Source organism: Calypte anna, chromosome 12 (genome assembly GCF_003957555.1).
Source record: "Calypte anna isolate BGI_N300 chromosome 12, bCalAnn1_v1.p, whole genome shotgun sequence".
NCBI classification, from domain to species: domain Eukaryota; kingdom Metazoa; phylum Chordata; class Aves; order Apodiformes; family Trochilidae; genus Calypte; species Calypte anna.
In genome coordinates, this window is record NC_044258.1 from 6,991,835 (window position 1) to 7,007,822 (window position 15,988).

At 45.4% G+C, this 15,988-nt stretch overlaps 1 protein-coding gene across 1 annotated transcript in view; it reads left to right on the top strand.

Moving 5' to 3' along the window:
- DNAH1 (dynein axonemal heavy chain 1) overlaps positions 1-15,988 on the top strand; it is a 67,976-nt gene that overhangs the window by 31,857 nt on the left and 20,131 nt on the right. Inside the window, exons 30-49 of the mRNA XM_030458634.1 lie at positions 274-423; positions 909-995; positions 1,099-1,285; positions 1,402-1,493; positions 1,949-2,103; positions 3,789-3,966; positions 4,217-4,411; positions 5,080-5,199; positions 5,828-5,986; positions 6,265-6,369; positions 6,910-7,050; positions 7,559-7,719; positions 8,404-8,561; positions 8,688-8,861; positions 9,227-9,265; positions 10,336-10,514; positions 11,304-11,534; positions 12,890-13,086; positions 13,869-14,004; positions 15,102-15,310. Coding sequence (XP_030314494.1) covers positions 274-423; positions 909-995; positions 1,099-1,285; positions 1,402-1,493; positions 1,949-2,103; positions 3,789-3,966; positions 4,217-4,411; positions 5,080-5,199; positions 5,828-5,986; positions 6,265-6,369; positions 6,910-7,050; positions 7,559-7,719; positions 8,404-8,561; positions 8,688-8,861; positions 9,227-9,265; positions 10,336-10,514; positions 11,304-11,534; positions 12,890-13,086; positions 13,869-14,004; positions 15,102-15,310 — 3,053 coding nt within the window. The remainder of the gene's footprint in view (positions 1-273; positions 424-908; positions 996-1,098; positions 1,286-1,401; positions 1,494-1,948; positions 2,104-3,788; positions 3,967-4,216; positions 4,412-5,079; positions 5,200-5,827; positions 5,987-6,264; positions 6,370-6,909; positions 7,051-7,558; positions 7,720-8,403; positions 8,562-8,687; positions 8,862-9,226; positions 9,266-10,335; positions 10,515-11,303; positions 11,535-12,889; positions 13,087-13,868; positions 14,005-15,101; positions 15,311-15,988) is intronic.

Sequence of the window (15,988 nt, forward strand, 5' to 3'; positions counted from 1 at the left end):
ATGAGAAGGGCAATACGAGTGCTGGATGCTGCCCAGACCACCAGTGCAGCTGTGACAAGGATTAGATCGCTTTCAAAAACTTTCAGGGATCATTTTTGAGATATGAATCACATCTGTAAGGAAATGGCACTCCTCAGATTGCAGTCTGACAGGTGCCAGCCATGCTCACACTGTCATCTGTACAACCTGGGGTAGATGCACAACCTTTTCAGTTTGCTGGAAACATCAAGAAACACCAGCGTTTTGATCTTGTGTTGGAACTGTATGTTCCAGGCTCTCTTTCGTCCTGTGGCTATGATGGTTCCAGATTACTCCATGATTGCTGAGATCTCACTCTACTCCTTTGGGTTTAATGAAGCAAAAGTCCTGGCAAAGAAGATCACCACAACTTTCAAACTATTGTCAGAGCAGCTCAGCAGCCAGGTAGATACCTCAGTGTTGGTAAATGTTTCTCAAGTGTGACTCTTTCTCAGCTGAGGCACAAAGTACTTGGATGGTTCTCTTGGTGTCTTGGTGTATGACAGAAAGATAACAATACCTATTCTTCATCTGCCTCCTTCCTTACTAGTGCTCATTTGCCCTCCTGTGGCTGGCTCTGCATTAACCTTTAATCCTAGGATTCTGATGGCAGTACCATTGAGCCAAGCATCTCTACCTACTTTTCTACTACTTTTCTACTGAAAAATCTAGGATTTTTCATCATCCAGTTATTCTCATCTTCACCCATAGTCTGTACAGCTGAGGACTAGTTAGTTGTTTGAAGGATCCTGAGAGTAGACTTCGATTAAGGCACTAGAGGCATAACTTTCACATTTTTCTTTTCTTACCTGCTGACTGGATGCATAGGTTCACTCTTTTTTAGGTGATGCTCCTGCATCTGATAACATTGTTTTCTCTGTCTCTTCTAGGATCACTATGACTTTGGGATGCGAGCTGTGAAGACTGTCATCTCCACAGCTGGCAACCTCAAAAGAGAGAATCCTACTATGGATGAGGTAAAAGTGGTTACAATTCACACTGTCATAGACTTATGTGGCCTTTTCTGTTGCCACATGAGAGGCAGGATCTTTGAAGTTCTAAGTTCATAAATCTTTGCAGGAGCTGATCTGCCTGAGGGCTATCAGGGATGCCAACATACCAAAATTCCTGCAGGATGACCTCAAGCTGTTCAGTGGTATTGTCTCAGATTTATTTCCCAAGATCAGAGAAGAACCTGTTGATTATGGCATCCTGGAAGAAGCCATTCGCAAATCCTGTATCAAACAGAATCTGAAAGATGTTGATGGTGAGGGGAAAAGCTCTCCACAAGCTCCCTCTGGGCCTGGGCTTCCAGTCCAATGATCTGTCCTAGAAAAGGGACAGCTGGTCCCAGCCCCCTCTCTGCATTGTTTTCCTCTACAGATTTTGTGACTAAGTGCATCCAGCTCTATGAAACCACTGTGGTTCGTCATGGCCTTATGCTAGTGGGGCCAGCAGGCTCTGGGAAGACAAAGGTATGGTTGAGACACAGAAAGCCATTGTCTACTGAGTTATGCAGGGGGTTAAGCTTCACAGAAGACTCATGCTCCAGCATTTCCAGCTTCTCTCGGAAGTCAGAGGACCAAGATGCTGCCTTTTAGTATTGATTTATAGACGTGGGGAAATATATTAGCAGCCTGTTCTTTTGAGTTGGGAGATTAGATTGAGGTTTATTATTTCTGCTGCAAATTTCTAAGGCTGAGATGTACTTTGACATCTTGAGATGCTTCAGGCCCCTTGCATGGGAAATCTGACTTACTCCCCCCTGCATGCAGTGCTTTATTTTTGTGAATACAGCACCTCCTTGCTATGATATTGTCCTTCACTGTATCTGCGTTCTCAATGCCTTTTGAATGCAGAGACTGTGAGAGCAAGTCACTTTGTTGTTAGAGAGCCATGGCAGTTAACTCTTGTTCTCCTGCTTTTGCAGAGTTATGAAGTCCTGGCAGCTGCAATGACATCACTGAAAGGTCAGCCTGCAGCCAGTGGTGGGAATTACGAAGCAGTCAGATACTTTGTACTGAATCCCAAATCCATCACAATGGGCCAGCTTTATGGAGAGTTCAACTTGCTAACGCATGAGTGGTAAAGTACAAAACCTGCTCTCCTTCCTTCCAGATGGGAAATGCTTTTCTTCTCATCTTGAGCGTCTTCTCTTCAAGGCTGAGAACTACTTAGGGCAGTGGCATAAAACCAGAAGTGATCAAGCCCTTATCCTCACCAAGCTACAGTCACGGGGATTTAAGCTGACATCTTTTATTGAGCACTTGGCCCAGCTGCCAGCATATGCTCAGACAGTTACTGCAGCTCAGCTCACAGCATTAACTGCCTAACAGGGAAAAATTCAATTGCTTGGAGCACACGCCCCTGCTCAGCAGTTTAAAAACACTTGCTTTGCTTCTGAAGAAAAGTGACCTCTCTACTGCACACATGAATCGTTCTGGATAAATACACTGGTGGCCTTGAACGACAAAGAAAGGCATAAAGAGTCATTTCATTCCTTTTACCAGGGCTGCTTCTTGCTTACATGTTTTGGAAGGAAGAACCAATACCCCATTTCCCCTCCTGACAGCCAGGTCCTACTGCTTGTGTTTCCATATGTGACCTGAGGTTGACTTTGCAACTCACTTTATTCAGAAGCAAAGATGTGAGAAGCAGTGTGAATGTCCCTTTGCCCCTGTCACCCGCTGCTAGCTTAGGGGCAAATCCAAAGACTGTGTTCTGTAAAATGAGAGAAACTAAAAAAAATATGAAACCATCTGCCTCTAGGGAAAGTGCAAACAAGTTAGCATTGCTGATACTGAAACCGAAGGCTTCCCAACATTGGCTCTGGTGCATCTTTACTTAAATGTACTTTGCACTTTTCAACCTATGAGATGTACATTTCATAGGTTATTCCAGTTAAGCTTGACAGTTTATATATAATGTGACTCTACCCAAGGGCAACACACAGACACATTAACATGACAAAAAGAAAACTGCAGAAGCCATATAAAATGTATTTACATGCAAATCCATCTGTTTTAATCAGCTGTGCAGACTAAGAGCAGACTGTTTTCCCTTCATCCCTGTAACAATACCCTGGAATTCACTAGCACTATAAAATAACAAATAATTTAATAATGGGAGTAGAGTCCAGGGCTTGAACAGAAATCACACTCGAGGTTTCCATGTACAAATTAAGTTCTTGCTGTCAACAGCCAGCATTCCTTGTGTGTCTGCTCTCCTGTTGACCAGCTCCTGTACTATCTGGGTTCACAGGCAGCTGGGGATGGGGAACTTCAGTTATAAGAGAGTGAAGTCCTGCTTTTTAGGCTGGATTCATCTTCTTAACCCATAGTTATCCAACTGAAGCATGTGAATTAGCAGAGTAACTGTCCTGAGTCTCCCTTAACAGAGAAAAAGAGGTACCTCCAGAGAGCAAATGACTTGCTTATGACCTGAACTGGATGCTAGCAAGGCTGCTTTGCTTTTTGCTGAGGACAGAGATGTTAAAGAGAAGCTTGGCACTTTAGTTGGACTACTTGAAGTCCAAACTGTAATGCCCAAAGAAATTGTTTCATGGTGCCACTCAGGCTGAGATGTATGTATCAGTAAAAGAGAGATTGGGTTGGACCTTTATGCATCCCATCAACAAGTAAGGCACAAGTATCCTTGAGCACATGAATGAAGGAAAGATTCTGACTTTGTTGCCTTAAGTGGTGGAAGCTTTGCCATTGATTTCAGTAAAACCAGAATGGGGCAAGCCCTGCCTTCCTCCCACCTTTCAGGACAGATGGAATCCTTTCCTCACTTATCCGACGGGGAGCTGCAGCTACTGACACCATCAAGAAGTGGTACATGTTTGATGGGCCAGTTGATGCTTTGTGGATTGAGAACATGAATACAGTGCTAGATGACAATAAGAAGCTGTGCCTCAGCTCAGGTGAAATCATCAAGCTGTCAGAGGTAACTCATCCCTGCTGCTTTTGCTGCCTGTTGTCTGTTCTTCTTCTTCTCTGTTGGAACAGACTTTTAATTTTCACTTGATGTCTGTGATAGACTTACATGGAAACTGGTGTCTCAGCAGCAGCTCTGTGTTGACCAGATCTCTGCTTTGCTGCACAAACACAATAAAAAGAGGGATCCTGCACCAAATTATCCTGAAAGATATAACCAAAGTGATCCTTCTTGCTTTCTTTCTTTTTGCAATTTCCAGAGCATGACCATGATGTTTGAAGTCCAGGATCTGGCTGTTGCTTCCCCTGCCACAGTCTCCCGCTGTGGCATGGTTTACCTGGAGCCCAGCGTCTTGGGGCTGGAGCCTTTCATTGAGTGCTGGCTGAAGAAAATCCCAAACATCATGCAGCCCTTTTCAGAGCAGATATCTTCCCTCTTCAAGAGATTCCTCAAGGTGAGCTACCGTGCTGCTCCAGCCTTTCCATGGCTTAGAGCTTGTCAGCTCAGATACTAACCAGGCCAGGCAAGGCCTGAATTTAAATGCCAGTGTGGGAAAACTTCAAACAACCAGAATACAAACTGATGTGAATTTCTTGGATATTTAGTAGAGGTTATTTGTTTATCCCTGTAGATGTGACTTAGTGTTATTGATCACCATTGTTCTGTTTCATTTTGAAATTATCTTCTGGACAAAACCATCCCTGGTGCAGCTCCGTTGCTTACAGTGAAGTAATTCCAGGGAGAAAGTTGTAACAAATCTTGTTATTTCTGCTCTGCTGTTCAGCCACTATTTTAATGAATGACCTGGAGTTGCAAAGGAAAGCTCTGAAGGGAGTGATGGCACAGCACTGATGGCACAAAGTGCTTGTTACTGTTGCACAGGACCAAAAAACAGGCCCAGAGTTTTCTTGGGGTTAAGATTGAAACCAAGAGGTTTGGCTTGCTTCTCTCTGGTCAAAACATTAGTACTTGAGGTGCAGTGGGAAATGGCAGCATTCTCAGTCATATCCTCCCTGCTAGACAAAGCCTGAAGGGAGGTGAGGAGAAAACAGAACCCTAGAAAATAAAAGCAAAGTCAGCTGTGTGGGGTGGTGACTCTGCTGTTCTTGCCTCACCTTACAGGAGGCCATTGGCTTTGTCCGGAGGTTTGTGAAGGAAATAATTGCCTCAACAGACAGTAACCTCACAAGGAGCCTCATCATGCTCTTGGAGTGTTTGTTTCAGCCTTTTGTTCCTGCTGAGGTAGGATTTTGATTTTTCTACCTCTATCACTATCACTTGTGAGTACCTGTAACTCTTCAGGGCACTAAGTCACACAGAGGGTTAGTCACCAGAGAACAAGGTGTTGGTGCGGCAAGGTCATGCTGTAGCTCATCTACTTGGCAGATTGTAATACAATGTCCTGCAAAGCACAGGTAAACCTGGAAGGATTATATTTTGCCCACTGAAAGAGCAAAAGATAAGCTCTGTGCCTACCAGGCTGTAGGGAAGAGGTTCACTTTTACTTATATCAGAGCGAATTGGAGAGAGTGAAAAGCAGAGGTCAAATCCAAGCAGCAATGCATTTCAGATTGCATTCAGATTGAGAATTAGTGTTGAAGAAGTCTGGATAACTTTCAAATTAAAAATCAAAGACTAAATTCCTCTCCAAGCTTCTGTTGAGAGACATTAGTTCAGTGAGGAGAGTCTCTCAAGTAAACCAATGAAACAGGAAGTTTTAATCCACAGAATACATTAACAAGGCTTGTGAGAAACTGGCTAGAAAAAGCTCCACAGAAGCTTAATAGAATCAGAAGCATATTAAGAGTCTGGTTTTTGTGTACTTCAGCCATGCCTGAGAATTTTTCCTCTGCTGTTCTCTGGTTCTCAGGGGAAAAGGAAGATTCCCCAGGAGAAGTTAGATCGTATTGGAGAGCTGATTGAACCCTGGTTTATATTTGCCTTGATCTGGAGCGTGGGTGCTACTGGAGATACCCAAGATCGCTGGGCCTTCAGCAATTGGCTGAGGGAGAAGATGGCAAAGGAAAAGGTGAGTGGAGGAGAAGCAGATCCTCTCTCATTTTAGGGGAACTGGTAATGAGGGATGGGGGTCAGAGCTTCTTAAGTGCCTGGAGTCTTTGAATGGCCCTCTGATATATTACATCTGCCTCAGACTTCAAGGAAACCCTGGAATTGGAAGATCTGGGACAGAGATCTGCCCCATCTGGCCTGGGCAGCATCTCACTGGTTAATTTTTCCTTGTAGCAGTGCAGATCCTGTGAACTTAGCTGAGTAGCAGCCAGGTTCACCCCAGCTTTATTCCTACAGATCCAGGTGCTTTTCCCAGAAGAAGGGCTGGTTTATGACTACAGACTGAATGATGCTGGACTTAGCAGTACTGAAGATGATCTGGATGAGGATGTCATTAGGGAGGTAAAATATTTTACTTTCAACTCTAAGCTGAGGAATTTGGGGGGGGGATCAGGAAGGAACACAGTTCTGCCAAATTTGATAGGATTTTCTCATCAAGGGCAAATAAGAAAGGCCTGTAGGAACTAAGTGAGAATGTTAAAAGTGAAATGAAGCATTTCACTGAAGGAAGTAGGCAGCTTCTTGCCCTCAGGGTGGTGAAGCAGATCTTTCAAATCTAAACCAAGATCTAGTCAGTTCAGCCCTGAGTGCCTCTGCCAGTGCTCAGGAAAGTGAGGGGGCTCTACAAGTGTAGGTGCTGGAGAAGGAGAGGGAGAAGCTCAGATGGAAAGGTCTGTCTGTGTTAGAAAGCAGTGCAGAGCAACAGAAGAGCTGTGTGCAGCAGAATGTGGAGAAGGAGCCAGGCAGACAAATAAGCCATCTTTTTCACAGGAGACGTCAGGGCAGTAGGACATGTGAGGTCCAACCAACTACAGTCACCAGCCCATGGACTAAAACAAAAAGAAAAAAACTGTCCCCCCTAAACACACCTGTACCTTTCAGGTGTGCTGGGAGAAGTGGCTGGATTCTACAGCAAAGTTCACCATGGTTCCTGATACCAACTTCTGTGACATTATTGTACCCACAGTGAACACAGTCCGAATGGCCCATCTGCTGGAGCTGTTGCTCACCAACTGTAAGCCAGTACGTCCCCAGCTTGTCCTTAATTTTTTGGTTCAACTTTGTTCTCATCAACAGGGGCACCTTTTCCTCTTCCAGTGCAGTCAGTAGCTAACAGCTACCTGATACTTAGAGATTCTTTCTTACTGTCATGGATTTGTATTTCTCTGATCACAAGCTGTACCTAAGCAGCAAAAGTTCTCCATTCCATCCCCAGGCACTATGCCAGTGTCCCAGAGGAGTATGAACACTCAGTTGTTCAATCAGAAATGCAGCAATTGCTAGACAGTTCATCACTATCCCTCTTTACCTGTTGCCTGTGGTTCAGTTTCATACTTCTCTGGTTGGATTCCTTCCACACCAAGAGATCTGTTGAGCAGCTGTCCTTACTGTCCTTACAGCCTTTTGTCCTCTCCTGGCCTTTGACTGCCTAAGTGAATAGGAGCCTGCATTTCCTCCAGCAGATGTCAGAGGGCTGGGAAACGTGGACAGTATGCCTCTGGCTATGCTGCATTGCTCATTATCCTTCTAGGTTCTCTGCATTGGTCCCACTGGCACAGGGAAGACTCTGACTATTACAGACAAGCTTTTGAAGAACTTGCCTCTCAAATACGTCACCCACTTCTTGATGTTTTCAGCACGCACCTCTGCTAACCAAACCCAGGATATCATTGACAGCAAACTGGATAAGAGGCAAGTTTCATTTCTGCATTAGCAAAGGCAGTGTCCCTGAGCTCAGTGTTTCTGTCAACTTAGTTGTTTAGTTTTATCTCAAGACCTGAAGGGACCCCAAGCACGTACAGCTGTGGATAACAGATAGGACACACAGCAAACCTGAACTGGGATTGTGAGAGCCAATAATAACTTGATACAATGGCAAGAAAGTGAGAAGGATTGTTGGGGGTCTGTAGAAGTTGCTTCAATTCTAGTTATTCCAGAAATACTACATTTCACTGTCCAGGTGTTTGCAAGACCTGGTGTGAGATCTTTATAGAAACTGATGAGGGGAGAAAATATGACTGATGACTCCCAGTCCTGTTCCTCTTGGTTAAGAGCTTTTCTTTCGCCTCCTTGCTCAGTAACTGGTTTGAAGTTTCCATCAGATTACTGGGTTCAAGCTTTGCTTTTGTTTCTACCCATTTATCCAGTGACTTTGTACAGAAAGAGACAAAGTTTCAGTTGTGTTTGGAAAGAAGCCAGTGCCTCAAACATGGCTCTGGATCTGTCCTGTGCAGTGGCCCATGTAAAAGGTTATATGGAGTGCAAGTGAAACTGCTGACCCAGGAAGCCTCTGGAGAAAAAGCTGCTTTGGGATCCAGTTGGGAGTACCTTTGCAATAGGAGTTGTCCTGTCTTAACACTGCTTCTGCCCTTCCAGGAGGAAAGGTGTGTTTGGGCCTCCAGTTGGGCGATATTTCATATTTTTTATCGATGACCTGAACATGCCCATGCTGGAGACGTACGGTGCTCAGCCACCCATCGAGCTGCTGCGGCAGTGGATGGACCACGGGGGCTGGTACGACAGGAAACAGATTGGTATGACCCAGTTCCTTCCCCAGTACTCTTGGCCCGTTGCTAGATCTGCATACCTGCTGTAGAGAGTCATGGTGAAAGTTTTTAGCGACAATTTAGCCTTTGTTCCTGGTTTTTGTACTCTTCAAGGTAGTTTTAAGAAGCTGGTAGATATCAATTTTGTCTGTGCCATGGGACCTCCTGGAGGGGGAAGGAATGTTGTCACTCCACGCCTCACTCGCCATTTCAACTACCTCAGCTTCACTGAGATGGAGGACAGCAGCAAGAAGGCCATCTTCTCCACCATCCTTGGCAGCTGGATGGGTAAGTTCTGCAGACAGCTGCCACCTTCTTGTCATGTTGCAAGTCAACCCGATGGTAAGAGAGGTTGGGAAGTGGAGGAATTAATATTGATGATCTGATCAAAGCTGGAACTTGCATTAGTTCCTTGAAGATGCTTTTGAGGGAAAGTGGTGTTTGGATCTTAGCAAACTGGGCGCTTATGCACTGTTCAGTCTCAGGGCCAAACTCTGCTGGTGCAAATCAGCAAACTTTGGCTTTGTCTCTCCGTTTCTTAAGATATTGTACAGCTTAGGCCCTTCAAAGAGAGTTTTGTTTGTGATGGATGATGCAGATATCCTGCACCTCAGCAGGTAAAGTGGTAACTCAGGCTTTTTGTCTTTTTCTAGATGGACTCCTAGGAGAAAAAAGTTACAGAGATCCAGTGCGTAAGTAAGAGCAGAAAGATGAGAGAGACTGTGAACAGAACAAGCTGATAGGCACAGCATGGCATAGCTTACCTGTGCTTTCCACAGACAGACACTTGCCCAGCCAACAGCCTTCTGTGGAAGCAGTGCCTTCTGTTACTCTCCATCTGCTGCAGCCTGGGGACAGCCAAGCAGCCCACCCAGAAAAAAGGGTTAATTTGGAGTGGAATGAGCCCTGTTATATTTGACAGGGTGGGAATTTAGGATCATCTTTGCAAATATGCCCTCCTCTGCAAGTCTGCTAGTAGGAAGGAGCAAGAATAGTGAACTATGAGAGAAGCAAAGCAGAGCTTTCTGAGTACTTGTGTTATTCACAACTGTCAGTACCTGACTGTGAGTTCAGGGACACACTGAAGCATCTAGCTGGGGAATTTTGGAAATTCCCAGAGTGCAGAGAAGTGCAAAATTATAGCATGTCTCTACTTTTCCAGAAGTGTTTGTAAAGAACTTAATTGGGAGGGGAAAGAAAGAAAGAAAGGAAGAAAAAATGTTTTTGTGCTCTAAAACAGTCATCTGTGTTTAAATCTTGACAGACTGTTGCATAAGAAATGATTCCTTGGTGGCTTTGCTTTTGCTGAGCTCAAGGAATTGCAAGGTGGCTTAGCTAAGAGGGCACTCACACCTTCCAGCTTAAAAGTAGCTGAGACTCTGCTGTGGGAGTACAAGGAGGGAAAAGGAATACCTGTCTGGAGTATTTCAGATGGGCACCAATTAACTGTCTAGCAGTGTCTCCTCTCTCCCTGGGGTGCACGAAGTCTTAACACTGCAGAATTGTTGTTAGGCATTCTTCCCTCCTTGAATCTGACTCCCTTTGGTTAGGAAGCTCATTGGCAGACTGTCCACTGCAGTGAGCAGGTGCTTGGTCAGGTCCCCACACAGTGTCTGCAGAAGAAAGCAGAAGAAAAGTCTGTTTCTGGCTAAGTCCTGATAACACTTCTGCTACTCAATGCCATCTCTCTGCACTGCTAGGACCTTCTCAACTCAGAGTCACCCCCTTGACATCCTCTCCACTTTCCTCTCTCTCTCTGCAGCAGGAGCACCTGCACTCACACACTTGAATGAGCCCTTGGTTGATGCCACTATCTGTGTGTATTTGACCATCATATCCGAGATGTTGCCCACACCAGCAAAGTCACATTACACCTTCAACCTGAGAGACCTCTCCAAGGTGTTCCAAGGCATGCTCATGGCTGCACCCAGCAAGATCGAGGTGAGTTTTCCCATCAGCATGCCACCAAGGGGAAGACCAGGAATGTTCCACTTAAAAGCCTCACTGATAGGACTTTCATATTAAAGCTGCATTTTAGTACTGTTCAATTGAAGTGGTGACCTTCCCTTTGGATATATTGCTTAGTACCAGTAGCAAACAGCTCTCATCCAGCCACCCCAGCCCTTGGTGTGGAAGCAGGTGAGTGGCCACAGGAGGTCAGAATAACACAGCCCTGCTATTCAGGGCTGGATGGAGCCATAGGAGACTAGACAGGGGGCAGAAGTGTTGTCCTGTTACCAGCTTGTAGCAATGGAGGCTTCTGACCCTTCAGGTCTCCTGAGGACCTTGTTCTGGCTCCAGCTTATCCAGCAGAAATTGATTTAATTTTTACCACATTCAGAATTTTCTACCTTTTTTTCAAAAGATCCTTTTATTTGGGTGCAGCACAGAACCAGGGTCCCAAGTGCATAGTGTGCTAAGTCAAACTGGGGAAAAGATACAGGCAAACCACATGAAATGTAAAGCTCTTAGAGAAGGCCTGACATGCAGGCAGAAGGGAGGCTGACTGCAGCTGTAATGAGCTCCCTGCAAAGCAGCTGCTTTGAGGAGTTCATATTGAGAGGAGGAGGGAATGCAGCTTCCACCAGGCAGTTCTCTCTCTGCTCCAGCTGCCTTCTAGCAAGAGTGGAGCTGCCCACAGGTGAGGCAGGAACCAGTTTTCCTGCCAGAGAGGCTCCTTATGTTTCTCTGCTTCTCTCATGGGGGTGTTTGGCTGGGATTTCCTACCAGGGCAAACTGGACCTGCTGAGATTGTGGTACCATGAGAGCTGCCGGGTCTTCTGTGATCGCCTGGTCAACAACGAGGACCGCACCTGGTTTAACAGCCTGATGAAGAGTATGATGGAGGAGTTAGACACCAATTTTAAGGACGTAGTTCCTTCCCAGCCAATCCTGTTTGGGGACTTCATGGAGCCAGGTGCCAATATCAAAGTGTATCAAGTAATTGAGAGCCAGGAACAGGTAAGGACCCTGGGAATCATGATGATGTGAATGATGTTTACGTCTTCCAAGTCTTCTGCAAACAAAAGAGAACAGTTAATAGTAACCATGGGGCTGCTTGAATTGAAGTTGGCTGGAATCACAAGCCATCCCAGGTCTCTCCTGTGAGATCCTACCCCAGTTATGGCGAGTGGCTGCATTTGGTGTGATGAGAAGTTGAGGTGGAACAAGCTGTCTCTGTATTGCCATCCTGGGGGCAGCCTGCTGTGCCAAATGTCCCAGATGAGCTGCACTTGGGACTGAAAAGTTAAATTTGCTGGAAAGAAATGGCACATTACCCCCAAACAATACTACTTTTACCATTAAAGACTTCACAATTGACCTTTACAAGTAATTAATGTTACTGCCAGCTTCCCTGTTGGAGAAGATACTATGAGTACTTTAGTAGTGATAATTAAGCAAAGGCAATGAGCAGTGTGTTTTGCACTCGTTATCAGAAACAGATTATTATCCAGTCCTCTCCTCTTGTGATAGCTGTGTGACAAGGACTGGTAATTAGCTGAGCTTTCCAATCTTTTGCAAAGTAGGTGGGCCTGTCCCCCACTAAGGTGAGCACAGCTGAGACTGCCAGACTTACCAAGGGGCTGCACAGTCCACTGGCACCTCAGCACGGATCTCAGCACGGTATGAATTCCAGCTAATGTTGCTTTTTCCAGGCTGACAGTGGGATTGCTGAGTGGGTAGAACCAAATCCCTGGTGTCTTCATGTTTCAACTCTGGCTCTGGCCTGAGGAAGCTGTTGAAGAGAGCCCTGGGAAACGCAGGAGAGACTGCTCCTGCAGCTGCTCTGGGGGATGGCTGGATCAGGACAGGAGTGTGCTTCTCTGCCCATCTACAGCCAGCAGTATTTTCTTCCAGCACCTGCCCTTTCCAGGCAGGATCCTAACCACAGGATACAACAGCAGGCAACTATAGAGCTAGGAAGCACTTCCAGAGGGAGGCTGTGGCAAAGCATGGGTCAGGCAGCCATAAGCTATTTTATTCTTAACTGTGCCTTGCTGTCTCACCAAGCAAACAGCACTGTTGGGAACAGCAGACCTTAGTCACTTGTCTGAGTTAAAGGTCACCATTCAGCAGCTGCTGCCATACCACTAGCTAAACTCAGCCCAGTCCAGTGGCAATTCCTGTAGGAGCATGGAGCAAAGAGCCACCACCAGCTGAGAAGCAGCTCTTAGGGAGCAACTGAGAGGCAGCAGCTGCTCCCACACCCTCGAGCACCATCCTCTACCCTCCCAGAGTCCCAGCTGTGCTTACAGGTCCCCCACCCCCTCCCAATTGCTTTTATCTGGTAGCCACAATTGACTTTTTGCCCACAGCTGAAGGTTGTGATTGAGGATTACCTGGAGGAGTACAATCAAATCAACACCCCAGAGCTGAAGCTTGTGCTTTTCATGGATGCGATTGAGCACATCTGCCGAATCAGCCGGATCCTGAGGCAGGCTCCAGGGAATGCTCTTCTCCTGGGTGTTGGGGGAAGTGGGAGACAGTCTCTCACCAGGCTGGCATCTCACATGTAAGTAATGCACTCCTGTGCACATAAGGAGGCGCAGCTCCATCAGGGCTGCTTCCAGAGAGGATCTTTTCCTGCCCTTAGTCTTGCTGGTTACACATTTTTCTGGTTGCTGCCTTTTCAGATTTAACACTCAAGAGCTAAGGCTCAGTTAACAGGCACATTTACACTAGAAAAATTGAACTCTTGTCTGCTAGTAGCTTAGGTTACTGCTGTGGGCATGCAGTGAATGAGCAAAAGCAGCATGTTTCATGTCAGCTCACTGGCCTGTTCAGCACTCAGCATGGCCAGGGGAGAGATAGGGGCTTCTTCCTGTGAACTGGGCAGCAGGAAGACAAATACAGGAGCTACTAGTGACAAGTGATCAAGTGACACTGGCAGCCTGGCAAGTAGAACTAGTGAGTCTTGGAAGCCATGAGGCCTCAAGGGGAAAACTTGGAAGAGACAGGGAACTGGGCTGAGGAAGAAAATTCTTCCAGGTCTGAATATGGGGTGTGATCCTCTGCACTCTGAAGTACAGGGCCTGTTCACAAAATCAGTGTTGACTCTCTTAACTCATGGAGTTGTACTTCTCTCAGTTTCCAGCTAGCTCAAGTGTTGCTGCTTAAAGTAAAATATGCTCTTGGGTTGGTGGCTGAACACATACAAGGATAGGCTTGTGCTAAGGACTCACTGCAGAAAAACAACTTGCTTGTGTCCTCTATCCCAGAGTCCGCAACATATACTCAAGATTACAAAAAGAGATTTTAATTCAATGTAACTCTGTGGGCTTCTCTTTCCTTTAGGGCTGATTATGAGTGTTTCCAGATTGAACTGTCCAAAAATTATGGCATGGCTGAATGGCGAGATGACCTGAAAAAGATTATGATGAAGGCAGGCCTTCAAAGTCTACCCAAGACATTCCTATTTGTAGACACACAGGTACAGGAGGATTAGAATGGTGTACTTAATCAGAAATGGGGTCAAAACCACTCCTCTAAGCTCAGTAAATCTCTCTAGGGAAGACTGAGGAGTTTGGTACAAACCAGGCACAATTTGTATTTTTTTAAATAAAAGAATTTCTTATAGAAAAGCTCCAGGGAAACTAAAGGTGGTACATTTGTTGCTAGAGGGACTGTAGAGCTGTCTGTGAGTGGGCTGATGCTTCTGTTGCTCAAAGAAGCCTCTTTCAGCTCCATCCGAGGGTTTGGTGGGATCAGAGATTTTAGACCCATCTTGCCTGAAGCCAAGCACTATACTGACCACTGATACTAGAAGTTCTAAGGAACATCATTCTTTTCAAAGACACCAGCAGATTTGGAGCCTTATTCCTACTGGTTCCACAAGATATTAGCTTGTTACTGTAAACTGTAACTTGCTAATGAGTAGGCCAACTTCTAGAATTCACAGGCATGTTCCCCCTAGCCTTTTTTGACTGCCCTCATTATCACAGGAACCAAGTCCCTTCTGGCAGTGCCCTAAGCAGTGAGATAAGCATCTGTCAAACACTGCTTGTTCTTGCATCCTTCTGCCTCTGGTGAGAGGTATAACTGGGAGAAGAGGGGCATGGGAAGGTGCATATAATCAAGTACATGGATGCTGTGTATTTCTGGTTTAGCAAAGGTGGAGAGTAGCTCTGGAGGGAAATCATCCCACATACTGTAGCACATCCCAGCAATTACTCTGTCTCCCACAGAGAGCTTTATATTTATACAGAAGTGTTCTGTGCTGGAGGATGAAGACCCAGAACAGGCTGGGGTCAGGTTGCAGAGTCACTGCAAGGCAAGGGGCAAGGCCCTGAGACAGTGAACTGGCAGAAGGAGGTTTAATCTCAGATACACACCTCTGCCCCTTGCAGTGGCTAAATATGGATGTTTGGAACTGCTGGACAAGGGTCAGAATATATTTTACTGGAGATGAATGATCACAAAAATTATTTCTTGTACCAGAGGCTGAGGGCTGTGTTTGTCCAGAATTAATCTTCAAGCATGACTGTCTAACCACTTCAGAAACATTTTTTTTCCCTTCTATCTACTTAGATTAAAGATGAATCCTTCCTTGAGGATATCAACAACCTGCTCAACTCAGGTGATGTTCCAAACATTTACAGCCTTGATGATCAGGAACAGATCATGACAGCTATGAAGCCTGTTATTCGAGATCTAAGGCAGCAGCCCACCAAGGCCAATTTGATGGCTGCATACACAGGACGAGTTCGCAGCAATATCCACATGGTCCTGTGCATGAGGTAAGTTCAGGGGTAGGATTCCATGCTCACAGTGCTAACTGCTCCCTCTTTGTCCTTTGCCTTGTACCACTTTGTCATGAGACCTTTGTTTCCAAGCCTCTATTACTTGGGATCAGTAATTCCTGTAGGACTGGATACTTCTGGATACTTAATTTTTACAATTGCTAGTTTCAGGATCAAGTTTGAAAAGTCCAAGAATTATGACTATATGTGATTGAGATTAAATACAAGCTTCCTCCTCCTTCATGCACCATTGAATTGTTTGTTACAAAAAAAAAAAAAAAAAAAAAAAAGCTTGCTTTTGAATTTGGGGCTCACTTGTGCCATGATTATTCATCAATCTAGTGCAAACTATGGTCCATGAGCAGCAAGCTTGCTTGCTTCGAAGAGGGCTGCCAGAAGGTACAGGGCATTCTCAGTGCAAGTAGAAGTGAAAGAATCACAGCCATGATTTTGTTCTGGTGATGCAATCTCTGCATTCACTTGCTTAAAATAGACGTCAGATCACATTTATTTCTTCCCCTTAAGTATTCTCCCCAGGGAGGGACCCATTAAGACATCACCCCACTACCATATTAATACTTCTAGAATATGCCCAGGGTTTCCAAAGAGTGAATTATGACATGCACCTTTCATTCCCTATCTCTTTCCTTCCTCCCTCAGTATATTACCTTCTTT